This window comes from Neoarius graeffei, chromosome 1 (genome assembly GCF_027579695.1).
Source record: "Neoarius graeffei isolate fNeoGra1 chromosome 1, fNeoGra1.pri, whole genome shotgun sequence".
Lineage (NCBI taxonomy): Eukaryota > Metazoa > Chordata > Actinopteri > Siluriformes > Ariidae > Neoarius > Neoarius graeffei.
The window spans coordinates 834,638-859,490 of record NC_083569.1 but is presented as its reverse complement, the minus strand read 5'-3'; the positions used below and the strand labels follow the sequence as shown (position 1 = coordinate 859,490).

General features: G+C 42.7%; 1 protein-coding gene and 1 pseudogene across 1 annotated transcript; both read right to left on the bottom strand.

The window, feature by feature from the left end:
* Positions 1-2,602: 2,602 nt before the first annotated feature.
* On the bottom strand, positions 2,603-4,578 carry LOC132890141 (zinc finger BED domain-containing protein 4-like). Its single transcript, XM_060926932.1, has one exon. The coding sequence runs from the start codon at positions 4,576-4,578 to the stop codon at positions 2,710-2,712; it is 1,869 nt and encodes a 622-aa protein (XP_060782915.1). The 3' UTR covers positions 2,603-2,709.
* A 7,492-nt stretch (positions 4,579-12,070) lies between these two features.
* Positions 12,071-22,170, bottom strand: LOC132890133 (interferon-induced protein 44-like; annotated as a pseudogene).
* Positions 22,171-24,853: the final 2,683 nt, after the last annotated feature.

Below are 24,853 nucleotides of genomic sequence, written 5' to 3'. Positions count from 1 at the left end.
TTTCAAGGACAGTGTTACAATAGTTTTCACTTTCGTTAATGCTGTTTTCTTCCTCTGTTGGACTTTGGTATTCATGAAAACGGATGTTTTAAAATCTTGCACTGAATGTGAGCTGTGTTTTCTGCTCTTGTGACTGTGGAATGTTGTGTATATGTTTGTCTTAAACTCACAGTCTTTAAAAACACAAGTCACAGTTTCAAACTTAAGATGGCAACCAAGGTGCTCAAAATATAGTCTTTCGGTATCGAAACAACATGAATTGCACACTAGGCACGTGAAGGAAAGGAGCTGGCCTGGTTGGGTTGCCTGTGGGTGATATCTTGACAAATGTGTTTGTAGAGCACCCCATGTCCTAAAGGTGCAAGGGCAATCATGATAAAGGCAGGGTATGGACCCTTTTCACATGACGTCACGACAAACGTGGCCGCCATTTTGGACGTGTACTACCAGTAGTTTACCACAGCCAACATTGAGGAATGGCAGCAAAGAAAGTTTTTACTTTCAGCAAGACTCCATCATGCCACTATATTGTTGTGCACCTGGATGTAGTAACCATCAACAAACAAGGCAAGGGTTATCATTTTATCGGATCCCGACGGAGAAGATGGATAGCGGCCATAAACAGATTGGCAGCCCTCGGCATACCAGCGCTTGTGTAGTGACCACTTGTGTTGGAGGTAAGACGAATAAAATTAGCCAGAAAAGGCATTACATTGCTGTTAACATTCTGTGGCGGCGAGTGTGTAACCAAATAGGCTAAAATAACCCATTGTTACCTCTTTGTTCTTCTGTAGTAGCTATTGTTGACTAGCTAATGTCAACAAGTAGCTGGTATGTTACTGTAGCAATGTTTACGTTCAGTCATTTGGATGACTGTTAAAACCTTTCAGTCTCAAGTTTTTCCTTTACTGTATTTACTAGTTTACTGGGATCCAGTATAAATAGCTGCCGGAGCCAACGTCCGAGGTTCCGGAGCGCGCTCCGGCTTGCTCTCCCTCAAATTAAGCAGCGCGCGCCGGCTTGCTCCCGGAGTGCTCCGGCCGAGGTTCCCCTCAAATTAAGCAGCGCGCGCCGGCTTGCTCCCGGAGTGCTCCGGCCGAGGTTCCCCTCAAATTAAGCAGCGCGCGCCGGCTTGCTCCCGGAGTGCTCCGGCCGAGGTTCCGGAGCACACTCCGGCCGAGGTTGCCCTCAAATTAAGCAGCGCACTCCGGCTTGCTCCGGAGCAAGCCGGAGCGCGCTCCGGAACCTCGGCCGGAGCACTCCTGGAGCAAGCCGGAGCGCACTCCGGAACCTCGGACGTTGGCGTGTATGTGTATGGCGATGGGTTTTTAACGACATGGGTATACAGATCATGTGGGCCGAAGTCAGGTAAAGACGAGGGCTTCGTGTACTTCCGTACGTCAGTGAACAATCCTGGTGGAAGCAGGTAAACGTCGTTCTCCAAGCCTGCTAACCTCAATTTTTTGCAAATATCTCTCCCTCTGCTCGCCTTGTAAATGCCCTACGTCGCTGGATAGTGAAGGTGTTTTCTGCATCTCTCTCCTTTTTCTTTTATGTTTTTCGTTTGTCGCCTTCCTCACATTCAAACTGATTCGAGCCGAAGTCCACTACATGTCCAAAATGGCGGTCGCGTTTACGAAGGTCACATGACTGAAAAGGGTCTATAGACTGAATTCTACCAAAATGCCCGTGTTGTAATCTGTAGTGTCTCAATAGGTCCAGTCTTTTTGATGTGGTGAAGTTACAATTTTTGCACTGCCAATTCATTTGTACTTACATGCAGGTCAAGTCAACTTAAGTCCAAACATTTCTTCTCCCAACACCTGTAATGGAAAGGACAGACAAGCAATAATTGTTATGATTGTCATAATTCCAAAATTTTTACTTTAATATTCACAGTAGGCCTGCACGATATATCGAAAAAGTATCGTTATTGCGATATCATGGCTTAAGATACATGTACCGAAAAAATTACTTAAAATTCTATATTAAAAAAATCCTTAATTTCAGATTTGTGAGTACACCAACACACAGTACCTGTGTTATGCCTGATAGTTTGGCCAGGAACAATGAAGGTGCATTATTTTTTTCCCCCATATAATCATTTCAGAACACTTAAAGCACACACACACACACACACACACACACACACACACACAATTTTATTACACTGCATTGAACTGTGGTCATCTCAATGTTTGTTCTCCAACGTGTGTACCTTAGTTTACCCGTGTTGGGGCTGATTGCACTAGCCATTTTGGCAAGGAGCCATAAATGTGCCATTTTTTATTTTTTTATTTTATGGGATTTTCCCCATGTATTTATTTAAGCACTTTTACATTCAGAGTAAGGGTCGACCGATACGGGTTTTTTAATGGCCGATGCCGATACCGATTTTTTCCCATCACCATTGGCCGATGGCCGATATGGACTGCCGATTTTCTTAAGCCGATATTTTGGACCAATATGGGTAAAAAATGTTTTAAAAAATGACAAATATTCCAGGTCTCAAGTTACAAATGAACATTTATTTAACAGCAACAAATAAAATAAAAACCAAGTTGAGGTAGAGCTTGTAACATTTAAACAACCTGTACAACATATTTCAAACAATTGCAAACAAATGTAAAAATAAATAAAGAATTGTGCATGATATGCATGAAAGACTGTTAGCCTTTAGTTACCCCACACATCCCTCACTGTAAATTCTCAATAATCCCAGTTTAGGAGCTGTAGATTATAATGGAGGAAGCAGAGGCGTTCAGCATGTTCCCCTGTCAGTCTGGACCTGTTCTTCTCATAGATGTGGCTGACCTCGCTGAAAACCCTCTCGCTGGGAACAGAGGATGGGGGTGGGCTGAGAAATTTTCTGGCAAGTTTAGCCAGATGGGGTAATCGCAATGAATTCTGTTTCCACCATTCAAGTGGCTGGCCTGTCTGCCTGTCGATCAATGGCTCTCTCAAGTACTGCTCCAGCTGCTGTGTGAACAGTTCTTCTTCCTCATCAATTTCCTCTGGTCCTTGTGCTCCAAGAAGGTTGGCATACATCTGTTCTAACATGTCAGATGGACCAGCGACTTCCTCCGCTCCTTCTTCCTCTCTTTCTTCCACTCTTTCCTCCACCCTTCTCTTTTTTGGGTCTTGGCCTTGACCTTCTGCAGCCTCAGACAGATTGGTATGCTCTTCCCTAATCCAGTCCTTTGCACTCACCAGTGTGGCAGGAGCCAAGGCATTACCCTTGTAACGAGGGTCGAGCAATGTTGCAAGGACCAAGCATCTTGTTTTTTCTGCCTTCTCAAATCTGTCCTTCAAGCTGTTCAGCATTGTGTCCCGGAGTGTTCTGATTCCTCTTGTCTTGGGACCTTCAGTTTCCAGCAACATCTTCAGCACTGTGATGCAGGGAATGATGCATGAAATTGTAGAGTCAGATCTACTTATTTCCAGTGTAACTTGTTCAAGTGGGCTCAGTGTGGCAATCAAATTATCCACAAGAGTCCATTGATCTGCTGTCAAGACTGATATCTTCCCATGTTCCCCTGCGTACACACTCGGTGCCCGCTTCTGCTCCACCATGCTCTCCATCATATGCAGGGTAGAGTTCCAGCGTGTAGGAACAGACTGGATGATTCGGTGCTGAGGGAGGTCAAGCTCTTTTTGGATCTCTCTCAAACGCTGTTTGGCCAGCACTGAATGGTTAAAGTGGGTTGCCGAAGATTTCAATTTAGCAACAATGTCTGCCACAGCTCGCTGGCTGCTGACTCCATCATTGACTACAAGCTGAAGAGTATGAGCGCTGCAGCTCAGATCAGGTAGTTCAGCGAGCCTCATTCCTTTAACCATGTTTGCCCCACTATCGCGAAGGACCAACACGACTCTCTCCGGATCAATGTCCCAGTGCTTCAGTAGGCCGAGGAACACATCACATATGTATTGCCCTGTGTGCGAACCATGCATCGCTTTCACGTTCAGGACAATTTGTTGCCTTTTCCATTCTTTGTCGATGAAATGGCAGGTCAGACTCATCAAAGACTCCGTCTCTCCTGACCAACAGTCGGTGGTAAAGGACAAATGAGGGCCTGCATTGTCCAGGGTGATTAACTCCTTGATTTTCTTTTCGACCTTGGAGTGAACATCTTCAAAAAGCACAGTGCGATAATACTTTTCAGATTTTAGAGAATATCTGGGCTCCAGCATTGCCACCAACCTCTTAAAGCCGACATCTGCAACAACTGTAAAGGGCTGGTTGTCAGTGGCAATCATCTCCATGATTGCCACATCAATCTTTTTGGATCTGTTGTCTGAATTTGGCCATTTCCGTTGTGCATCAAACAATTGTGCAACAGTGGGCTGTGTGGAGGTCGAAGCGGACGAAGATGCAGCTCTTTCATCCCTTTCTTTCAGAGCGTTATTGTGGGCCTCAAGGTGATGTCGTTTTAAGTGGGTCCACAAATTGGTTGTGTTCTTACTTTTTCCTTTCTCAGCCCCCATACTGACTAAGGAGTTGCAGATATTACACCGAGCCTTACCTGAAGTGGCCTCAGTGAAGTGCTGCCACAGTGGATTTTTTCGATCTGCCATCTGTATGGAGAAAAAAAAATGTACCAAACCGTATCAATTTTTTAAAAATTATATACTATAAAAAAATATTTTAAAAAATTATATATTATACTATACCCTTTCATCACACCATAACATGAATAATAGGAAAATAACCATTATGTCTGAAGCACATTGAGCAACTAATTGTTCGTGTCTGCTTAATACAATATTATATTCACTTAAAAATTAATACATATTAAACTGTCAAAAAACAAAACAAAAAAAAACCAAACATGCATCATGGTTTCAGTTAAATCTCATCGATATGATGGCTGCCACTCCTCAGTGACACGCACGCCCCCCACCCCTCTCTTCTCCACCCTCCCACACACACGCGGCATGAAAAATGCCACGCAATTGGATTGATAGCGACAGTGACCTTTTCACGGTGCATTGATAAGTATCCAATAAAAAAATCTTTCACTCTAAAATTTATTCTAGAGTGCTCTAGTATAAAGACATCTGGTTACCATGGCTCCACCCCCACTCTGATCTCTCTTTCTTGTTCTATTTTCATCTCTCTCTCTCACTCACACACACACACACACACACACACACACACGTCCGCTGAGCTGTTTTACCGGTGTTCGCAGAGTTAAACTCCTTCAAACGCCGAATTGACAGTGACTGAAGTACGCTGACTTCACTTAAACCTTAAACTGCGGTTGATAACAGCATACTCTAACGTTTCAGGTTATGCGTCTTCACTTTGCCATAACTGGCAACGGCGAAAAAGGATGCCTACATTTTCCCAAGGCCAATATCAAACTTCTGAGTTGTAGGCTACAATGTTCCAACATGATGACAGTCTTCCATTATTTTTTTCTCGCAGTGTTTCCTGCGGTGAATGGATCTATTTGGGGCGGGGGGAGATGCAATGAATGCGAGCTCAACATCGTTGATCATTTCTGTTAACATATGACCTCTATCACTTTATGGACGATGTATACCATTATATTGCACGCAATATGAGTGATGAATGACGTTTAGGGGATATTTAGAGGTTTATTCAGTGACAATAGTCACAACACTCGCATATTGTCACTCGTTGCGAGTTTGCTTCCGTGGCGCCTGGGACGCTGAAATGTCGCTTCCCTATGTACTAACAAAAATGATATTTCCTGACGTAAACAAGTGGCCAAGCAAGTCCCTTCTTGAAACCCCGAAACGTTTCATTAGGTTATGGTTCGGTTCATTGTGTTTCCTCCTAAACTGACACGGTATTTTCTGTTTTAGACGAGGGGTCTCCACATAGCCTCCACTTAGCTCTTCTCTGTGTCTGCATTGCTAATCTAGGCAAGGCGCGTAGCAACGACGAGGGATATTATTTATAAATCCTTACACACGACGGGGGGATATTACAAATTCCTATGCACCTTGAGGGAACAGTATACCGTTATTACACATAAACTAACATGGCAAGTTACTTATGGAGTGTATTTGGGTGTTTATTCTGTGTAATTGTTTGCACAATCTCAATACATCGGTTCTGCTCTATGTTCCAATAATGACGGGGCGACACCACTTCCGCGTGTAGTCTTAAAGGAGGGAACAGAGCCATCTATGCGGCCCTGGGAGGGGAATAGTCGACGAATAAGTACAAAGAGGTGTCCTAATTCTAAGAAAGGCCTGAAGTTCAACGTGTCTGCCACCCAGTGGAAAGGGGTTTAAGCAAGATTTTTCACACTATTCAACGTGATAGCTTACTTTTTTCAATACCACGAGCTGTCACAATTCGGCAACTTTGGCGGGTAGAGCATTAAATGCGCACATGTCAGATTTCCGTTTTTTTCCGACCCACTCAATAACTTAACTTAATAAACTTCCAGGCACATGTAATAAAGAGAACATAAAATTTGGTGGTTTCAAACAATATTTTAAAAGCGTTAGAGGCTCTGAAAGTTTAAAACTTACCGTGGCTGTAGCTTTTGGGGCTGTGCACTTCACTATCAGAGGGGGAGGGGTGACGCGACAGCGTGCATCGCGGGTCTTCTGGCAACACAGAGCTGGCCTTGGAATCCAAAGCTTGGATGCCGGTCTGTAAATGACCCGCGCGGATCGGCCAAACCACATGCGAATCGGCCGATGCCGATACACTTAAAAAACCGCAAATATCGGCCCGATACATCGGCCGGCCGATGTATCGGTCGACCCTTAATTCAGAGTCAGAACTCATTTTTACGAAATCTTTCTTGGTTCACCAAATTTACTGTTATTAAAAATGCTGACCGTTTAAGTTGACATATTGCAGCCAAAGGCTTTTGTCTAAATTCATTACCCTTTGAATGTTTTAAGTTAAAGTATTTGATAATTTCAACTTCGGTTTTGTTACCAATGATTGATGGACACAATAGCAGGTGTAGCCATGTTTTTTTCCCTAATAAAATAATGTTGGAAATAAAACATTGCTTTCAGTTGTTTTTATACACAGTGTGTAATTTGTCAATATGTGGAAGCCTTTCACAGCAAGGACCCAGGGCACATTTTTTACACCTGTATTTGGCTGACTGGCTATTGAGATAGGTACAGTACGAGCAAATGGCACATACTGGCTTATCACCAGCATTGCACAGTGAGGGACTTAATGAGTCTTATTTACATTTCAGTATTTCTAAAAACCGAAGGGAATAATCATTTGTTTTATTTTTAACACCAATATCATGAGTAATATCGATATCGAGGTATTCAGTCAAGTTATCGTGTATCGCATATTTTTCCAATATCGTGCAGCCCTAATTCACAGCAGACCAGAAACAGTCAGCGGTGGCTTGAGTGCTAAATGCCAGATCCTCATGATAAGCATCCAGCAGTTCATAGGCCTACATGTGTGTGCATACATCGTTTTTCTCTCCAGTCAGTCTCCCACATTTAAAAAATATTAATAGACACGGTTTAAACAATTTAAACAGGAGCAGGGGATTACCAATTGTTAACTGTCATGCTGAACTGGAAACAATATTGACAGTCCAAAATACAGGCTACCATGAAGGCTATTATCATTTAGCAAGCGACGTGTTTTATGCTTGTTCAATAAAAACAACATGCAACTTCTTGTAGTTCATAATTTGTGCTAAGCGCAGATCCTTTAAAAAAGAGCAGAGCAGAATCGAACGTTTCTTTCGCGTCATAGCTTTAAATAACTGAGCCTCTGACGCTTTTGCCGGTTGTGGTCTGAATGCAAAGTTGTTACACAATCATCTCGTATATCTTAAAATGATACTGAGCAATTCTATAATCCCTATATTTACAGCGGTTGTCAGTATACCAGCTAGAATTCCTGTGCAGCTACGGACGGTTTCCACGGAGTGAAAGGCAGAGCGAAACAAACAAGTGGACCGCTTTTTTCCAGCCAGCGAACAGGACGCCATTTTAAGGCATTGGTTTGGCTTGTAAACTTATGCCACGTTCTTTTGTGGTCGGGACATGGCAAAATATCGACCTCTTCCTCGGGAAAGTACAACGGATGTTGGGAGAATGCCCCATTCTTTCAAAATAGATAGTCGGTATATCCGAGTTCATTTTCCCAACCTCTGTCGTAAATGACTAGTCATTCCATTGCACTCACCCGAGGTGGAGGTTGGAGTTTCGCCGAGTCCCGACCACCAAAGAACGTGGCATTAGCCCGGCAGCTTGTAGGCTACATTTGACATTAGCATTGAAATAGAGACGTGAAACGTCTTCACGAGCGTAAAACGTCTATGCACATACAATGTTATTAACGACTTCAATTTAATCGAGGCATGGGTGGCCCTAGATATGTTCACAAATCCATTTAGTTTTACATTCACGTCCATGACCATGCTCTGGGGCGAAATCCGTTGGGCTACATTCACGTCATGTAGCAGCTAGAAACCGCCGTTCCACTAAGCAAGTGCGCTGCTACAGGCACATGGTGGGCACCACGTGCAAAAGGGGCACAGAGCAATCATTACATTGCAGTGCTTGTATTATTTCTGTATGCTATTGCAATATTTGGCACTTTTACAGGCACTGTTACCACAAAACAAACCCGGAAGAATAAGGGATATATTTCATTCATCCAAAAGTAGGCTTACGGTCGGTAAGCTAATGGTTAGCCATGCATACCTCGAACTAGCTGACTTTGTTAACGTTAGCAAAAAAAAAAAAAATCTAAAAGGAATTACGCACCAAAACATGGAGCCAGCGCTCGAAACTAACGGTGTCCCGATGTCCCGGGGACCATAAAAAATGTCATCGGGACACAAAATTATCATATCTGGGACAATCCCGGGACAATGGAAAAAAATAGATCTAGAAAAAAGTTCTACATTAATATTATTTACAAAGCCGTAACACATACGTAGACATTCACCTAATTTGTCAATTTTAATTTTAAAACGTTAACAGCGAAAAATACATAGTAGCTTCACTTTCGATGCACCTGCATCCGTAGGCTACAGAGCAGCGCATTCTGTTCTAGAATTTTCGGCCGGAGTCCGCATTATATGGACTTGGAATGGAATTGCTACCGCACACGCTGCGCCGACTCTCGCCAGAACAAAAATGCTGAAGTGGTTGAAGCGGACCGACCGCGGGGAAGAAACTGAAAGCCCAGACATAACGTCTCCGGGACCTTCAGGATCCAAAGTGTCATCGCCTGGTCTGCAGGCAACGCGAGCAACTGAATGAACTGAATGAACACTGTTAGACACGTTATAAAATACAACAGGAATGATGTGGATGATATTGACGGAAGATACCGTTCAACAGAATAAGTGAGTTTTCTTGGTGTCTTTCTAGTTCAGAAAGTTTAGTCAGTCAGCAGCACAACTAGGCTCAGACCTGGCACTATGCTGATGGTGCTAACATTTGCACCCGGCGGCGAAAGTTCATAAAATGGATAACGGAAAGTTCATAAAAATGGAGAACGGTAATGGATAACGGAAAGTTCATAAAAATGGATAACGGTAATGGTGAAAATTATAAGTTGGCCTTATAAGTGCCAACAGATATTCAAGGTATAAGTAGATGAAATGAACATAAAAGGGGTCTTATTTTCAACTAAAGTGTACTGCAGATGTAGGGAGTTGAAACATTTTCTGAATGAGCTAGTTGGCCCCTTTAAATAAACGGGTATCTATTCATACAGTGAGATCGCCAAAGTTTAATAAACTGAAAATGCAATAACTGTAATTTTGAAGTAGATGATGTATAGGACATGTGTCGCTTGTGTCTTGTGACTTATTGTAAAAATGATATAAAGGGTTCAAAATCGCATAGTTACAAATATAATAGTAACTTCATATGATGGGCGGCACGGTGGTGTAGTGGTTAGCGCTGTCGCCTCACAGCAAGAAGGTCCGGGTTCGAGCCCCGGGGCCGGCGAGGGCCTTTCTGTGTGGAGTTTGCATGTTCTCCCCGTGTCCGCGTGGGTTTCCTCCGGGTGCTCCGGTTTCCCCCACAGTCCAAAGACATGCAGGTTAGGTTAACTGGTGACTCTAAATTGACCGTAGGTGTGAGTGTGAATGGTTGTCTGTGTCTATGTGTCAGCCCTGTGATGACCTGGCGACTTGTCCAGGGTGTACCCCGCCTTTCGCCCGTAGTCAGCTGGGATGGGCTCCGGCTTGCCTGCGACCCTGTAGGGCAGGATAAAGCGGCTACAGATAATGAGATGAGATGAGACTTCATATGATAATATTAACCACTGGTTATTTCAGAGAGGAAAAAAATGGGGACACTATTGCTTCCATTCGGGACAATACAACACAGAATTCGGGACCACTGGGGGACACAAAGAAGAAAAGTTAATTTCGAGCCCTGCATGGAGCTCTCATTTACACCCCATGGAAAGACTCTTTTACGCTGAAATCTTTTCTTCTCTCCAGCGATGTCTATCTTAGTCTACAGTCATTAGACTTTTAAACAGTCAAGGCACGAATCTTGACCCCCAACTTTCAGGCTCAAGCATGTATGCGCATTACATAAAAACACGCCAACTATAACACTGATATGTTTTACCTATATAAAACGTTGATATTTACATTCCCGATATGATACAAAGCAGCACGATAAACAAGCATCACACTTACCTTACAAAAATTCCTGCCCAGCTGGAGGGCGCTATAATTTGTGAAAAAGCCCTTTTTTCACAGGTCATTTTCCTTGGTACATTTGCACTCTTTCAATGTTAAAAAGCTAACGTGTTAAAATGTCATTAATTTAAATAAATGATTACATTTGCTATATTCTCTGATTCTATTATTCTTTTCCTTGTACACTTACAGATGAAAACACCTACATTCTCTGATAGCTGGCCTGCATTTCATTTTTTTAACATTGTTATAAGACCATATTTTATAGGTCACACAGGTCACACATTTTCTTATGAAACTGGTAACAGCTGATCTTCAGGCCAATCCTCACAAAAGGTACTAATTGTCAGTGTCAATTTTTTAAAGCATTTACCCAAAAGCCCCCAGGCAGGAGATAAGTTCACATCTCTGTGAATCTTTGGTTGTTTGTCATGTAACATGCAGTCAGTGTTGCATCTGAAGACCATTGCGGATGCTGCCATTTCTGCTAGAACCCCACGTTGCTGCTTGCAGCTATATTTATTATTATTAATAAATATAATAATCCTCCCTTCACCTCTCTATGCCATCCGCCCGCCTCAGCACCATGGGGAGCAGAGCTTTCAGCCGCTCTGCTCCCCAACTCCGGAACTCTCTTCCACCAGACATCCGTAACATTGTTTCTTTATCCCAGTTTAAATCACGACTCAAAACTCATCTGTTTAAATCTGCATATTTGCTGTAATTTCATTGTTTTCTTTTTTTATTGTCTTTGTCTGTAAAGTGTCCTTGAGTGCCGTGAAAGGCGCTGCCAAATAAAATGTATTATTATTATTATTATTATTATTATTATTATTGCATTTTTCACAAATTGCTCCTGTCATTTCGCCAGTTTGTCTGGACGGGTTTTGTTGGATGTTTTGTATAAAGTTTTTATTTATCGAATTTGCAAAAAATAAAAATGCTCCATTTGTCAAAATCCAGTGAATGTGGAGAGAAGAAAACAGGTATTCCATTCAATCTCGGTGCTACGTGCCTCGTCAGCTCATGTACGACTCGATTTCGTGGAATAACTGTTAAATATCTCACTTGGCGAGCATCAACCTTACTTCTCCAGCAAATGTCACGTATGTTATGTAGCGAGCAGAGTATTTTCCCTTTTACCCACATGTATGCATGTTTTATAGTGTGTTATTGTGTTTATTAGAATTGCCAAACTGTCCGATAAATAAATATCTTCCAGTCCAAAATGTGTTTGAAAAATACAGTGAACTGAGCAGCGATTCATTTCAAAAACATGATATTTATTTCCAGGATTTACATTTGAAACTGATATTTCTATCAGCCCAATGCGTTTATGTTGTGGAAATTGTGATTTTAGAAGAGTCAATTTCTCACTTTGACAACGCAACAGCGTGTCGTTTATTTAACGATGGAGTTTAACATCTGAGGTCGTCAAAGAACGCCTCAGTGGTTCTGATGATCTGCAGCATGGCGCTGAGGAGCAGGATGTCAGCAGGCTTTCGTCTAAACGGGGGAACAGGGGCGCTGCGCCCTCTTACTCTCGGCGTGCGCCCCCTTACCGACTCCGTGAAAACATCCCAGCAACACTACGTGACAATGTGTCTGATCATCAAATACGTTATAATTGCTCCAAAAATATTCCAATCATAGTAGATACACCGCCAGACGGTGCAAAAACAATCCGAATTGGCGTTTTCCAGACTGAGGCGCCATGTTTAGTTGTTTACTTGTCGCGGCTGCTCTCGCGAGATTTGACATGGGTTACATACAAGGTCAGCTGACTTGTAGAGCGAGATTTCTCGAGACTGAATGACCTTTCACCCACCGGCGCGGGAGCTTTTGACAGTAGTTCGCGAGTTGTTTTTGTTGACACTTGGGCATTTAAAGATGTCATCCCGCGCACGAAACGGAAGAAAGCCAAAGACTGTCCGGGGCAGAAGAAGATTACTTCTTTCTTTTTCAATGTTGACAGACAATTTGTTACAATTTCCCTCTCAGCCTCAGAATGTCCCATTGGAGCATTTTTCAAAGGCTTTGCACGGCGGGGGGCGGACAACCGGCACCATCTCCCCCCCGCTTCGCTCCCTCGCCATGGTGAGCGCCCTCATACTAAATTTTTCTAGAAAAAACCCTGGTCAGTGTGAAGGTCCAGCTCGAGCTCTTTACTGTAGTTCTTCACTGGAACCACAGTGTTGAGAGAAACGCCCAGCTGTACACTCACCTCGTTCATCTACACACACACACACACACACACACACTGGAAAGGTCAGTTCCTACATTACTTTAAGGACCATTAGCGAGTCATTATTCTCTGAAAAAATTAGATGAGCTCGTTATGTCCAGACTGTTCATTTGATAAACAAACACGAGCTAAATAACCTCAGAAATAATTTCCACAGGAAAGATAGCTAATGTTTTTGCCATATCACCCTGTCATGCTCTTCGCTGTGTTTAGTTTAAAAATAAAAGAGAAATCAATCCTCATTTACAGTCGGTTTTTTTCCTTCTAAACAATAAGCTAAGCTAGTTAATAAGCTGATCCTACCTAGGACTGGTTATAAATACAGTATGTACATCTCAGGTGCCAACCATCCTCACAAAAATGCTCCAAGCAGTGATTTTATTTAAAAAAAAGCCAAATTAAAGCTTCCATTCTCCAAATCTGACTTTGAGCAGAGAACTCTCACCATCCTGTAGATGTAACGGCTCTGATAGATGTGTTTCAGATCCTCTCCAACATAAGGACACGCTTCGTCCACCTTCGTCAGCAGAACCATCTGTGGTAGCGCACACACACACACACACACACACACACACACACACACACACACACACACACACACACACACACACACAGCACTTTGTGATTTGTGACAGTGCACTGTTTGCATGTCTAGGTTGCATTAACACTGCTGGGTTCTGAAGTTCTAAAGTGGGATATTTCAGTAAATAATAAACGCAGTGTGTTGCTGTGAAACACTGAGTGATTTTGGGGTGGGGGGTGATGAAGGGGAGTTACCACCCCAACGCTGATTATTTTCCTTGAACAGTACGTCCCCAAGTGTTTTATTCTTCTTATACCCATATCAATTTACATTTCTGTTTATTAACGAGCATCATACTTTTTATCCGTTTATAGTGAAATGAGTGAGTTCCTGTTGTCACTGGCATTATAGCAGCTATAAACAGTCTTTCCCTCACCGGTCTCTCTTTATTCTCTCTATTCAAGTTAATAAAACAAAAACACATAGCTTGTCATGTTACTGAAAAAGGTACTCTGTGTGTGTGTGTGTGTGTGTGTGTGTGTGTGTGTGTGTGTGTGTGTGTGTGTGTTACCCATTCGCATGGCTTTTGTGTGGAGAGCAGCCAGTTTCTCGATCATCTTTTCCGACAGAAGTTTGATCTTGCAGGCGTCCAGCACATACACCACGGTGTGGATCTTGTCCTTCAAAGTCGGCTTTTCTTAAAAATAAAGAGAATCCGATTGGAGAGGCATCACTGGGTTAAACTGGAGAGAAAGAGACACAGAGGGCAAAAAAAGTATAAAACTCATGATTTTATCAGCTATCAACATAACGACATGAATGTACCAAAATACAGGGTTTACACTTGCAGTAAGGTGTTATATATATACACACACACCTGATGGTAATTTGATTGTACAGCATTAATCTTTAATAGAAAAAAAAACAAGAATTTGATGCACAAGTTTGAATTTATTTTGGGTTTTCTGAAATCAACACAGCGTCAAAATTATACATCCTCAATTACACGATTAATTCAGTGGAGCTGAAATTTCCAAAATGTCTTTTAACTCTCCAAGTCCAAGGCCTCTTAACTTCCTGTTAGTGATGATGATTGACTGCAGCTGGAAGCGTCTCTGTGCCCAACATAAAAAGGGTTTGATTGACGTTCACTGGATTGACCAACACACAGTACAGTGGGAAAATCCCAGGAGCTCAGTGCAGATTTGAGAAACAGGATCATAGATTTACACTCAGGAATGTCTCTTGGAGCCGTTTCTAAACATCTGCAGATTCCAACATCATCAGTTCAAAGAAATTATGTAAAGTACAAGTTATTGGGAGGTGGAGCCACTTTGCTGGAAGAAGATCCAAACTGTCCCCATCAACTGAGAGGAAACTGGTTCAGATGGTCAGGGACAACCCAGGAACCACCAAGGCACAGACCTGCCATGAACTGGAAGCTTCTGGAACACTCTACAGTCAGGGGAGTTTTACATCACCATGGACTGAGGGGCTGCTGCCCAAGAAAGAAGCTCCTGCTCCAGAATCTATACCTTCAAGCTCGAGTAAAGTTTACAGTTGAACACATGGACAAGAAAATGCTTTCCGGAGGAAGGTTTTATGGTCAGATGAGACAAAGATTGAGTTGTTTGGCCACAATGACCAGAGAGACAGAGGAACACTGTACCAGCTGTAAAGCATAGTAGTGGTAGCATCAGGCTCTGGGGCTGTTCTGCTGCCAGAGGAACTGATGCATTAAAGGAATACGCCACCCCCAAATGAAATTGAGTCAGTCCCTGCAGTCCCTAGAGTTGGATGAGTGAGCCAAAGCGTTTTGTAGCCGACCCAGCCATTGTCCTGATCTGGAAACGTCCCGGTTAGCTTTAGCTTAGCGTAGTCGCTGTAATCCGGCGTGTCCAGATAGCATTGTCGTTGCAAAAGTGAATCAAATAACTCAAGATTTTTTATAATTATTTCTCATGACCTGTACATTCACATCGAGTACACATATCAATGCAAATTAACACGAAGGGATTTCCTAGACCAATTTATATCTGGAACTATGAGATGAGATGAGATTTTCGGCCACAGCACAGGCAAAGCACCGCTGCAGGCGCAAAGACGCCATGCAGCACCTGAAAACCCTGGTTTCCCTGGTAACACTGGTGTATTGACGGAAGTTGTGGTGCTGCGTGGTGTCTTTGCGCCTGCAGCGGTGCTTTGCCTGTGCTGTGGCCGAAAATAGTTCCAGATATAAATTGGTCTAGTAAATCCCTTCGTGTTAATTTGCATTGATATGTGTACTCGATGTGAATGTACAGGTCATGAGAAATAATTATAAAAAATCTTGAGCTATTTGATTCACTTTTGCAATGACGATGCTATCTGGACACGCCGGATTTCAGCGACTACGCTAAGCTAAAGCTAACCGGGGCGTTTCTAGATCAGGACAATGGCTGGGTTGGCTACAAAACGCTTTGGCTCACTCATCCAACTCTAGGGACTGCAGGGACTGACTCAATTTCACTTGGGGGTGGCGTATTCCTTTAAACAAAGAGGATGGAATCATGAAGGACCATCTCATGATCCCAAACACGCATCAGAGCTGGTTGTGGAGGATAAAGAAGGCTAACATTCAGCTTAAACAAGTCCTGATCTGAACCCTGTCGAAAATATGTGGACTGTGATTAAAAGTCGGGTCTGTTCGAGGACATGCACACATTTATCTGAGCTCCATCAATTCTGCTGAGAAGAGAAGACAAATATCCAACCAGAACTCTGACAGAAGCTTGTCGGTGGCGAACAGAAGCGTCTGCTGAAGAGAAACTCGCTCAGGGAGATTTAACCTAATTTTAGATGGCTGTATGTATAATTTTGACCAAGTGTTGATTTCAGAAAACCCAAATTAATTTTTTTTTTTATTATTAAAGATGTGGGTTGTAATCATTCTGCCCCAGAAAACGATCAGTTCAGAGAACCACTGAAAGCCCAAACTGACCATCACAGTCGTGTCTGTGTGTGTAAACTGACTGCATCTGTACACGAGGTTCAGCACAGGATCAGTGGTGTAGCTAAAGAGCTTCTGAGGGTCTAGAACACGAAACCAGTGGATTGCACATAAATATAGCATCACGCACAAAAGTTTACACACCCATGGGACCAAAATTTTAATTCATACCAACTACAAACTCATGTATGTTTAGTTTCGTAGGTCTTTGCTCATCAGATATCAAAGTGGTCCAATGTCTATGAGGAGAAGAGTTTAGGTTTTTATCTCCACCTGGTATTTGTCCTGAATGTGACCCTTTAAAATGTTGAAGTCGTCGATATCCAGTCCAGTGTTAAGTCCCTCTTCCAGTCCCATAGTGTCACACAGTGTGATGGACAACGTCTCACTGCCCACCTGAACAGGGTACACACGGAACTACACACACCATCAAACATCATACTGAACATATCTGCAGATCACAGCTTTATATTAATGCTCGAGTCCTAATACAGAACTTTTTAATCAAAAATTATTCTATTAAAAAAATCATTTTTCTGTAAAACTAGTGAGTTACCTGTTTGGTGAGGCTGGTGCCGGCAATGCCCGTGTTGGCCTGAAAGCTCACATGGCTTTTAAACACGGAGTTAAAGAAGCTGGATTTACCTGCTCCCGCTGCACCGACAAGCAACACACGAGCTTTCTGCACCGAAGCCGTACTCGGAGTCCAGCCCGCGATCGCCTCCATCAGAGACGTCCTCTTCTTACACACGGTTATTAGCGTTAAACTCCACCATGAAACACGTTCATCATGTTTACACTGAAATATCGGTGTGTTTTGTGATTCTGATGATAATTTGTTGGCCGGTGTTGTATTTTCATGATGTCTGTGAGTTGATGATATCACACAGGAATATTATTGCGACTGCAGTTACAACAGAAAGAAAAATAACATTAACTGTGGTGGGTTATTGCAGACGTTATCTCCTTCTGTTTTTGACTGTTTTTGTCGTACGGTGTTGATCTGGAAATAGAAGAGGCCAGACTCAATTGCGTGAGTGCTGGTTGCTTCGGCATTTTCTTTGATATGGCACCGGCCGGAGATGTCGCGCGGAGTTTCAAGAACTCTTCATTTTCTTCCGGGTGGTTTCTCAAATGATATAAATTTGATGTACTGCTACATTTTGAAGCAACGCTTTTGTGACATTTTTTGCATATCACCGTTTTTTGTTCAAGATCTTCCTTCTTGAACCCAAACCACCGCCAGATGATGGATCCTATGCTGTTTTTCTTCGGAATTAATTCGTCCTCATCCATGTGTTACCGTTAGCACCTGCTGCTGCTGCTACCTTTCTGCAGGGCGAGGACGTATGACATTGCACGCACGACAGCATGTGTTTGATATGTCAGTGTCTCCATTGATGAGGACTGCAAGGTACTTTGCTGTTCTCAGTTGAGCAGTTAGGCTCTCTTTCAAGAGATCAGCAATTTGTCCAATCATTTCCGCACATCTGTATGAATAAGAACACTGTCGTAAAGTGCTTGTAGTTCATGCAGTCACATAACATGACTGACAATTTGTTCCAAACATTTGTTGCAGCCCTATCATTATACGAAGAATATTAAAATAAACTCTAAAAACTAACATTCAAAATTCTGCATGGTAATAATTCTTAATATAACTTCATAAAAAATACAAAAAATTGAATTAAACACACTGCTGACAACTTAATGCTGATACCTACTAGGGATGGGCAGTCAGAAAAGACGCACAATAACCTACAAAATAAAACAGACTACCACTGCTGTGTGCACTTCACCCCGACTGGGCCCGTGGTGGTCATGGCCCAGAGTATCCCTAGCTGGCAACAATATATAATGCCCGCTGTCAATGGTAACGGGAATTTTCACAGCAGAATCATGCCAGCGTATCACTTCGTAAGTAGAACAGTCAGCCTACACAAACTGTCTATCGTCATATCGTTAACATAGATGTGGCCAGTCCTTGCACGCAGGTGGGGGAAATTAAGTAGCCCACTAATGCGAACATCGTTTGAATTGAAAAAGTTGAAAACGATCATGACATTGCCTCATAATTAAACTGAAGGCTGAAACGTCAAATAAAATTAATCATAAACTTTTTGTATATGTTTTCTCATGTTCACAAGTAGCCGTATTGTAAGGGGGATAACGTATAGTCCGCGGGCGACAATAGGAAAATATTTCTCTCCGGCGTCGGGATGCTGTTCGTCAGGGGCAATTCTAGCATCTGATCTTTGGGGGTGCTTAGCCCCCATAGCTGACAGAGGCACCTGGCTTGAATGACAGTGTTTCCACGTTTATTCCGCATTTAGACTAGACTTGTCTAGTCTTCTTGTCTAGTTAAGACTAGACTTATGCAATGTTTTAACAGAAGCTGACCCAATAAACTATGATATCTACACATTTACAACCACTGACACAAATATTTACGTTATATTTTTAACTAAACAAGACCTACTGCATTTGTAATGTTGGAGCTATTCATTTTGAACAGTGGTAATTGTTAATTAATGTGTTATTGTGTATTGTGTAATAATAGTGTGTATTATTATGATTTTACATTAGTTTACATTAGTTTATATTTTTTGTTATATTTGTTATATTTTGGTAGTGTTCTTCCAAACCACACTCACTGTCCCCCCAGACAATGACCAGGGTTTGGATTTGTGAATGATAAGCAAACGTAAACGCTATGTTACATTAAATAAAATTGACTAACACACGGTGGTCTAGCATCGTAGCACTTGTACAGCTCTGCACAAAAGTATCTCGATATGGATGATAAATGTCGTTTTTATCATTCTGTTCATAGACCAGGGAACATCAATATTGCATTATGCATATTATTGTGTCGTGTTTAACAATTGTAACTCCAGTCCGTACCTTCACATCTCGCTATGCCAGTAATACTCAGGTGCTACTTCGAGTTCCTCATCGGCGTGGAATCCAGTTAAAAAAAACACCATGTCGTAGCAAGCACTCGCGCGGACAGGCAACCCAATCAGAGGGGATGCAAGGAGGAGAGGGATTTTACTGCTCATAGAACTATCACGTAACAGGTGAATTCAAGAACACACACACGCCCCCGCACACATTCATTGCGCAGTGCGCAAGGGCGCTTATTTCTGAAAATTACGTCCAAAAGCAGTGTTTTTGAGGGTGCTGAGCTCGTTTTTGGGGGTGCTTGAGCACCCCCCAAAATAGGCTAAACACGCCCCTGCTGTTCGTCCTGACGGGAATTTTTTTTTTCCTATAGGCTAGTCGCCCTTGGACAATACATTATCCCTTACATAATAATGATCATTATAAAATACAATATTACCTCACGTGGTTGTCGTAAGTTGGGTTCACATCAATGCCATTCTTCTTGTGCAGGGTGATAAGTGGCCCAAATCTCACAAACGGCTCTTCCTCCTTGGCGATGAAGTAGGCAGTGTTCATTTTGATCTTGAGCTGTCTCATTGCCTCCATCTCCGAAATCTTCACCTGTCTAACCAGGGCTGCGTCCACCGTCGAGCCTTTGTTCTGTCGAATTAAATAACTGTCTCTGCAGGCGATGTGCCGTTTAGATATGTTGTGTTTCGTGAGACTGTCTTTTTTAAAGTGCTGGTTTCCAGTCACAAATGCCGAATTCCCTGCTTGCTTCTGCCCTTTACAGTATTTGCAGTACATTAGCTCGTTTTCAAAAACTAGCCATGGAAAAAGCTTAATCCAGTCAGCCTGAAACTTGTAAACCTTACTGTTTACGCCACTGCCGGCAGTAGCACTACTATCCCTCACTGTTGTCGTATCCATTTCTTCTCTCACGATATCCTCCTCTCCCTCCTCGGATCTCACACGAGTTCTTTGAAAATACGACGATATTTGATTTTGTAACATTTTTAGATTTACGATACTGATGCTGAGTGAACAAATGTAGCACTTTCCCCTGAGACGATGAAAAGGTTAGAACGTTGAGAGTCTTTGCTTTCCCGCCGCTCAACAGAAATGCGAGGCGTCATCGCATCGTCATCGTGTTCCAACAGTTCTGATTGGTAGGGTATGAAAACTAGAAATAAGACCACACTTTGTTTGTTATTATTTTAGGGGCAAAATGCGAATGAAATGGCTGAAATCGGTTCTCGCACGTGTGCTCCCATTCTGTTTTTCCTACTCGCACCAATCTATTTTTAGTCGCATATGCGAGTAAAATGGTCGCACTGTACAGCCTTGCGTTAAACTCCACCATGAAACACGTTCATCATGTTTACACTGAAATATCTGTGATGTGTTTTGTGATTCTGATGATAATTTGTTGGCCGGTGTTGTATTTTCATGATGTCTGTGAGTTGATGATATCACACAGGAACATTATTATTGCGACTGCAGTTACAACAGAAAGAAAAATAACATTTAAAAAAATGATGATAAATGTTTGTGAGAAGTGATGATGCTCAGCTTCCACTACTGGAACCAAAACACCTTTGCTCACTTATTTTTCATTTTCCAGCAGCATCATCTGAATGGGAAATCCAGAGAAGTAGTAGTGGAGACTTTGAGCAAAGTTCCAGAATGTAACACAGATACGCGACACCGAGTTACAGCGGAGACGCGACTTGAGTAGATGGTGGTGTATGATGGTGATGATGAGTGTGATGGTGTTGACGGTGGTATTAGTGTGAAAGCTGAAGCTTGGGTGAACAGAACAGAACGCACAGATGAGGACTAAAGGGCCACTGTTTAAGTCGAGTTAAAGAGAGTTCTAAATCCCACTGCACCACCAGCACTAACACGTAGCCCAGCGGTATTATGGGTAATGTACGAAAGCATTAGCCAAAGTGAAAATAGAGCAGTGAAAGAAGTTCATGCTGGATGTGTGGAAACTTCTGAAGAGCACAATTCAATATGTGAGTCATTGAGGGTGGACCTTTACTTTTAGTTCTTTAGCTGTGAGGGTTATTTTGGGGAGGTTATGACAACAACCCAGTCACATTTCTAAACAGTTTATGACATCACTTCCTTGGTTCTAGTCCAGCAGAACCAGTTCCTTCATAGTGGAAACCACAGAAGAGTTTCAGATTAAGCTGGTGGAAAAAGCACCTACAATAACTTTAATTCTGAAGATTTATACTGTGTTTGAATTTTTCTTACTCCAAACTCCAGTTGATGTTTCTCCATGAGTTTATCCAACCCTGCAGGGACACAAACACTAACATTGTCTTCATGAGAATAACCTGGGCTTTAATCTCATACTTTAACTGAAAAAAACCTCACCTTCCACTCGGTACACCTCATACTCGCTCAGCTGGAGGTCATTGCCATGCATCTCCACTGGGTTAAAATTATAGGTGCCTGGATTGCTTTGGACAGTAGCAGTGTTATTGTACAGAAAAACCATGGAGACATAATGAGGCCCAGTGTTTCCATCATGCAACAACTGGTTTGCGTCTGTGCTCACCACACGCAGAGGAGCTTCATCAACCTCACTCGCTTTGAAGCTGAACAGGAAGGCATTGTTATCTGCGATGTACTGATTCGTCTGAGCGTAATCTTTACTGGTGTACCCTCCAAAAATGTAGCCTGACTTATTATATGCTACAGTAACAGTGGGGCCCTGACGATCACACTTCTGGTGGAAGGCTGTAGCGTTGAAACCGTGCACACTGGCCTTGAACAGCAGACCGAGTTTCACGTGACCGAGTAGAGAACACAGCTTCATCTCCTGCTGCTTGGACAGTTGGGACTTAATCACACTCATCATGGAGATCTGAAACAGAACAGAACAAAGCTACGCGTTGGCTTAAAGCAGGGGTCCCCAAACTTTTTCCTGTGAGGGCCAAATAACTTTTCCCTTCTCTGACGGTGGGCCGGGGCCAGTTTGTAACAAAAAGTGTGATGATCGCAGAGGTGTCTAAACATATTGTTTTCCAGAAAGCCACACATAACCAAAAATTAACCCTTTCTGGGATCTTGACAGGAAAAAAAATCAGAAAATAAATAATAACATTATTAATGAAATAAATAACACTATTTATGAAATAAATAATAACCAAATAACCCTTTTCAAGTTTTTCACAGAAAAAAAGACCATGGAACATTTAACTTTCTTGTAGACACAACTGTTTGCAGCTCTCTCTCATCAACTTCACTCTGAAAACCAGAAAGCAAGCAGGCTATGAAACCGAACTGATACCAACACCTACCAACACAATACATTTCACTACCAGTATGGTTGTAGAACGGATTTTATCTCAGTAGATTTCATTATGATTATATTTGTTTGTACTCAGAATGGCTCGTTCAAGTCAGAAAAATAAGTTTACCTATATATGTTCATCAGTGTGAACTGTGGGCCTGCATCTGGCTGGTGAGAAGTTCAATGTCAGGTTCCATTTTAGTCACAGCAAGTCTCAAACACTGATGGAGATGGTCATCTGTCAATCTTGATCTCATCGGAGTTTTCAGGTGGTTCATGTGTGAAAAGGTTTGCTCACAGATATACGTGCTGCCAAAAACTGTGGACATCTTCATTGCATGTTTTTTAATGTTTGGGTATGTGTTGTTTGGGAGGGCGGCATAGAAGTCAATAAGACTGTTGGGCTTGAATGCATCTTTCAGGGCATCACAGTTCTGTAACTCGGCCAACTGAAACTGATAAGAAGGCTGGGCTTCATCAATGTCAGAAACAAAGGGGTTCTGGAAAAGGCGGATGTCTTTTGCATTAACATGTAGTTCACGGAATCGCACACCGAACTCCGCCTTCAGCATTTCCAGTGCTTCCACACACTTTTCAGCTGGGAACGGGACCGCTGGGTTCTCTGCAGAGAGGTTTTGGGTAGCAGGAAGATGGATGAAGTTGTTGTTTTTCACTTGATCCAAAAGCAGCGCTAGTTTCACCTCAAATGCTTTTATGTGGGAAAACATGTCGCAGATTAGTTTCCCTTGGCCTTGTAGCTGCAAGTTAAGGCTGTTCAGTATTTCTGTCACGTCTGTTAAAAATGCTAGGTGCCATTTCCATTCTGGGTCGATCAGCTCGGGGACCGTTTTGTCTTTTGAATGAAGAAATGCGTTTATCTCAGGTAGCAGCTCGTAAAAACGCCTCAAAACTCTGCCGCGGCTCAACCATCTGACCTCTGTGTAGTAAAGCACATCGCCATGCACAGACTCCAGTTCAGACAGGAATTGTTGGAACTGCCTGTGTTTAAGTCCCTTTGCCCTGATGAAGTTTATGCATGATGCCACCACCTTCATGACAGAATCCCACTTCAACACTTTGCAGCACAGTGCTTGCTGGTGAATTAGGCAGTGGACTTGTAGCGGGGCGGTAAGACCCCGTTCTTCCATCGATCAGACCCCGAGACGCGCCCACCATACTAGGAGCTCCGTCAGTCGTGATGCTAACAAGCTTTGACCAGTCCAGGTTCAAGTCTTCCATGGTTTGGCATACTTTGCCAAAAATATCCTCCCCCATTGTAGTCCCTTTGAGACTTTGGAGGGCTGCCAGATCCTCGCACATTTCAAAGTTTGCGCTAACTCCACGAATAAAAATTAGCAGCTGCGCTGTGTCCTGCACATCCATGCTCACATCCGTGCTCTCATCCAGTGCTAATGAAAAAAAGTCATATTCTTTCGTCTTCTGGTGCAGCTGGGCATATACATTTACCCCCAAGTTCTTCAATGCGTCTTGTGATTGTAGTTGCCGACAGACTCACGGCATTAAAGACCTCTTTCTTCTCGGGACACACCTCCTCCGCGACAGCATTCAAACATTTCTTGACAAATTCTCCATCAGTGAAAGGTTTACCGCTGCTAGCTATCAGTTGAGCAACCCGAAAGCTCGCTCGAACAGACGACTGGTTCAGCTGAGCTTGGCGTACAAATGTATTCTGCTGAGCTAACAGTATACTTTTTAGCTTTGAGAGTTTGTCTGCTCGCATTTGGCCTTGCAAGCTATCATACTTGTCTTTGTGACGGGTTTCATAGTGTCGGTGCAGATTGTATTCTTTGAATACAGCCACTGTCTCTTGACAGATGAGACAAACAGCCTTTTCTTTGCATTGAACAAAAAAAATAATCGTTTGTCCACTGCAGGTTAAATACCCTGCATTCTGAATCTATTTTTCTCTTACCTAATCTTTTCGCCATTATTCCGTGTTATTTGACAGTGGTGTGTCCAGGATTTTTTTTTTTTTTGAGGGAGGGGTTTCAGATATGGCACAGACTGCAGAAGGGTGGAATAGAATGTTACGTTCTATGCATGTACAAGTCGCGATCATGCGGCCAGACTGAAAAAAAAAAAATCATAATGCATCTCTGGTATTGTTCAGGGGGCCGGGCAAAATGTGGAGGCGGGCCGTAGTTTGGGGACCACTGGCTTAAAGCATATACGCAGAACCATGGCCTCACTTTCACTTATAAATGCCTTGAGACCGCAAGAATGGCAC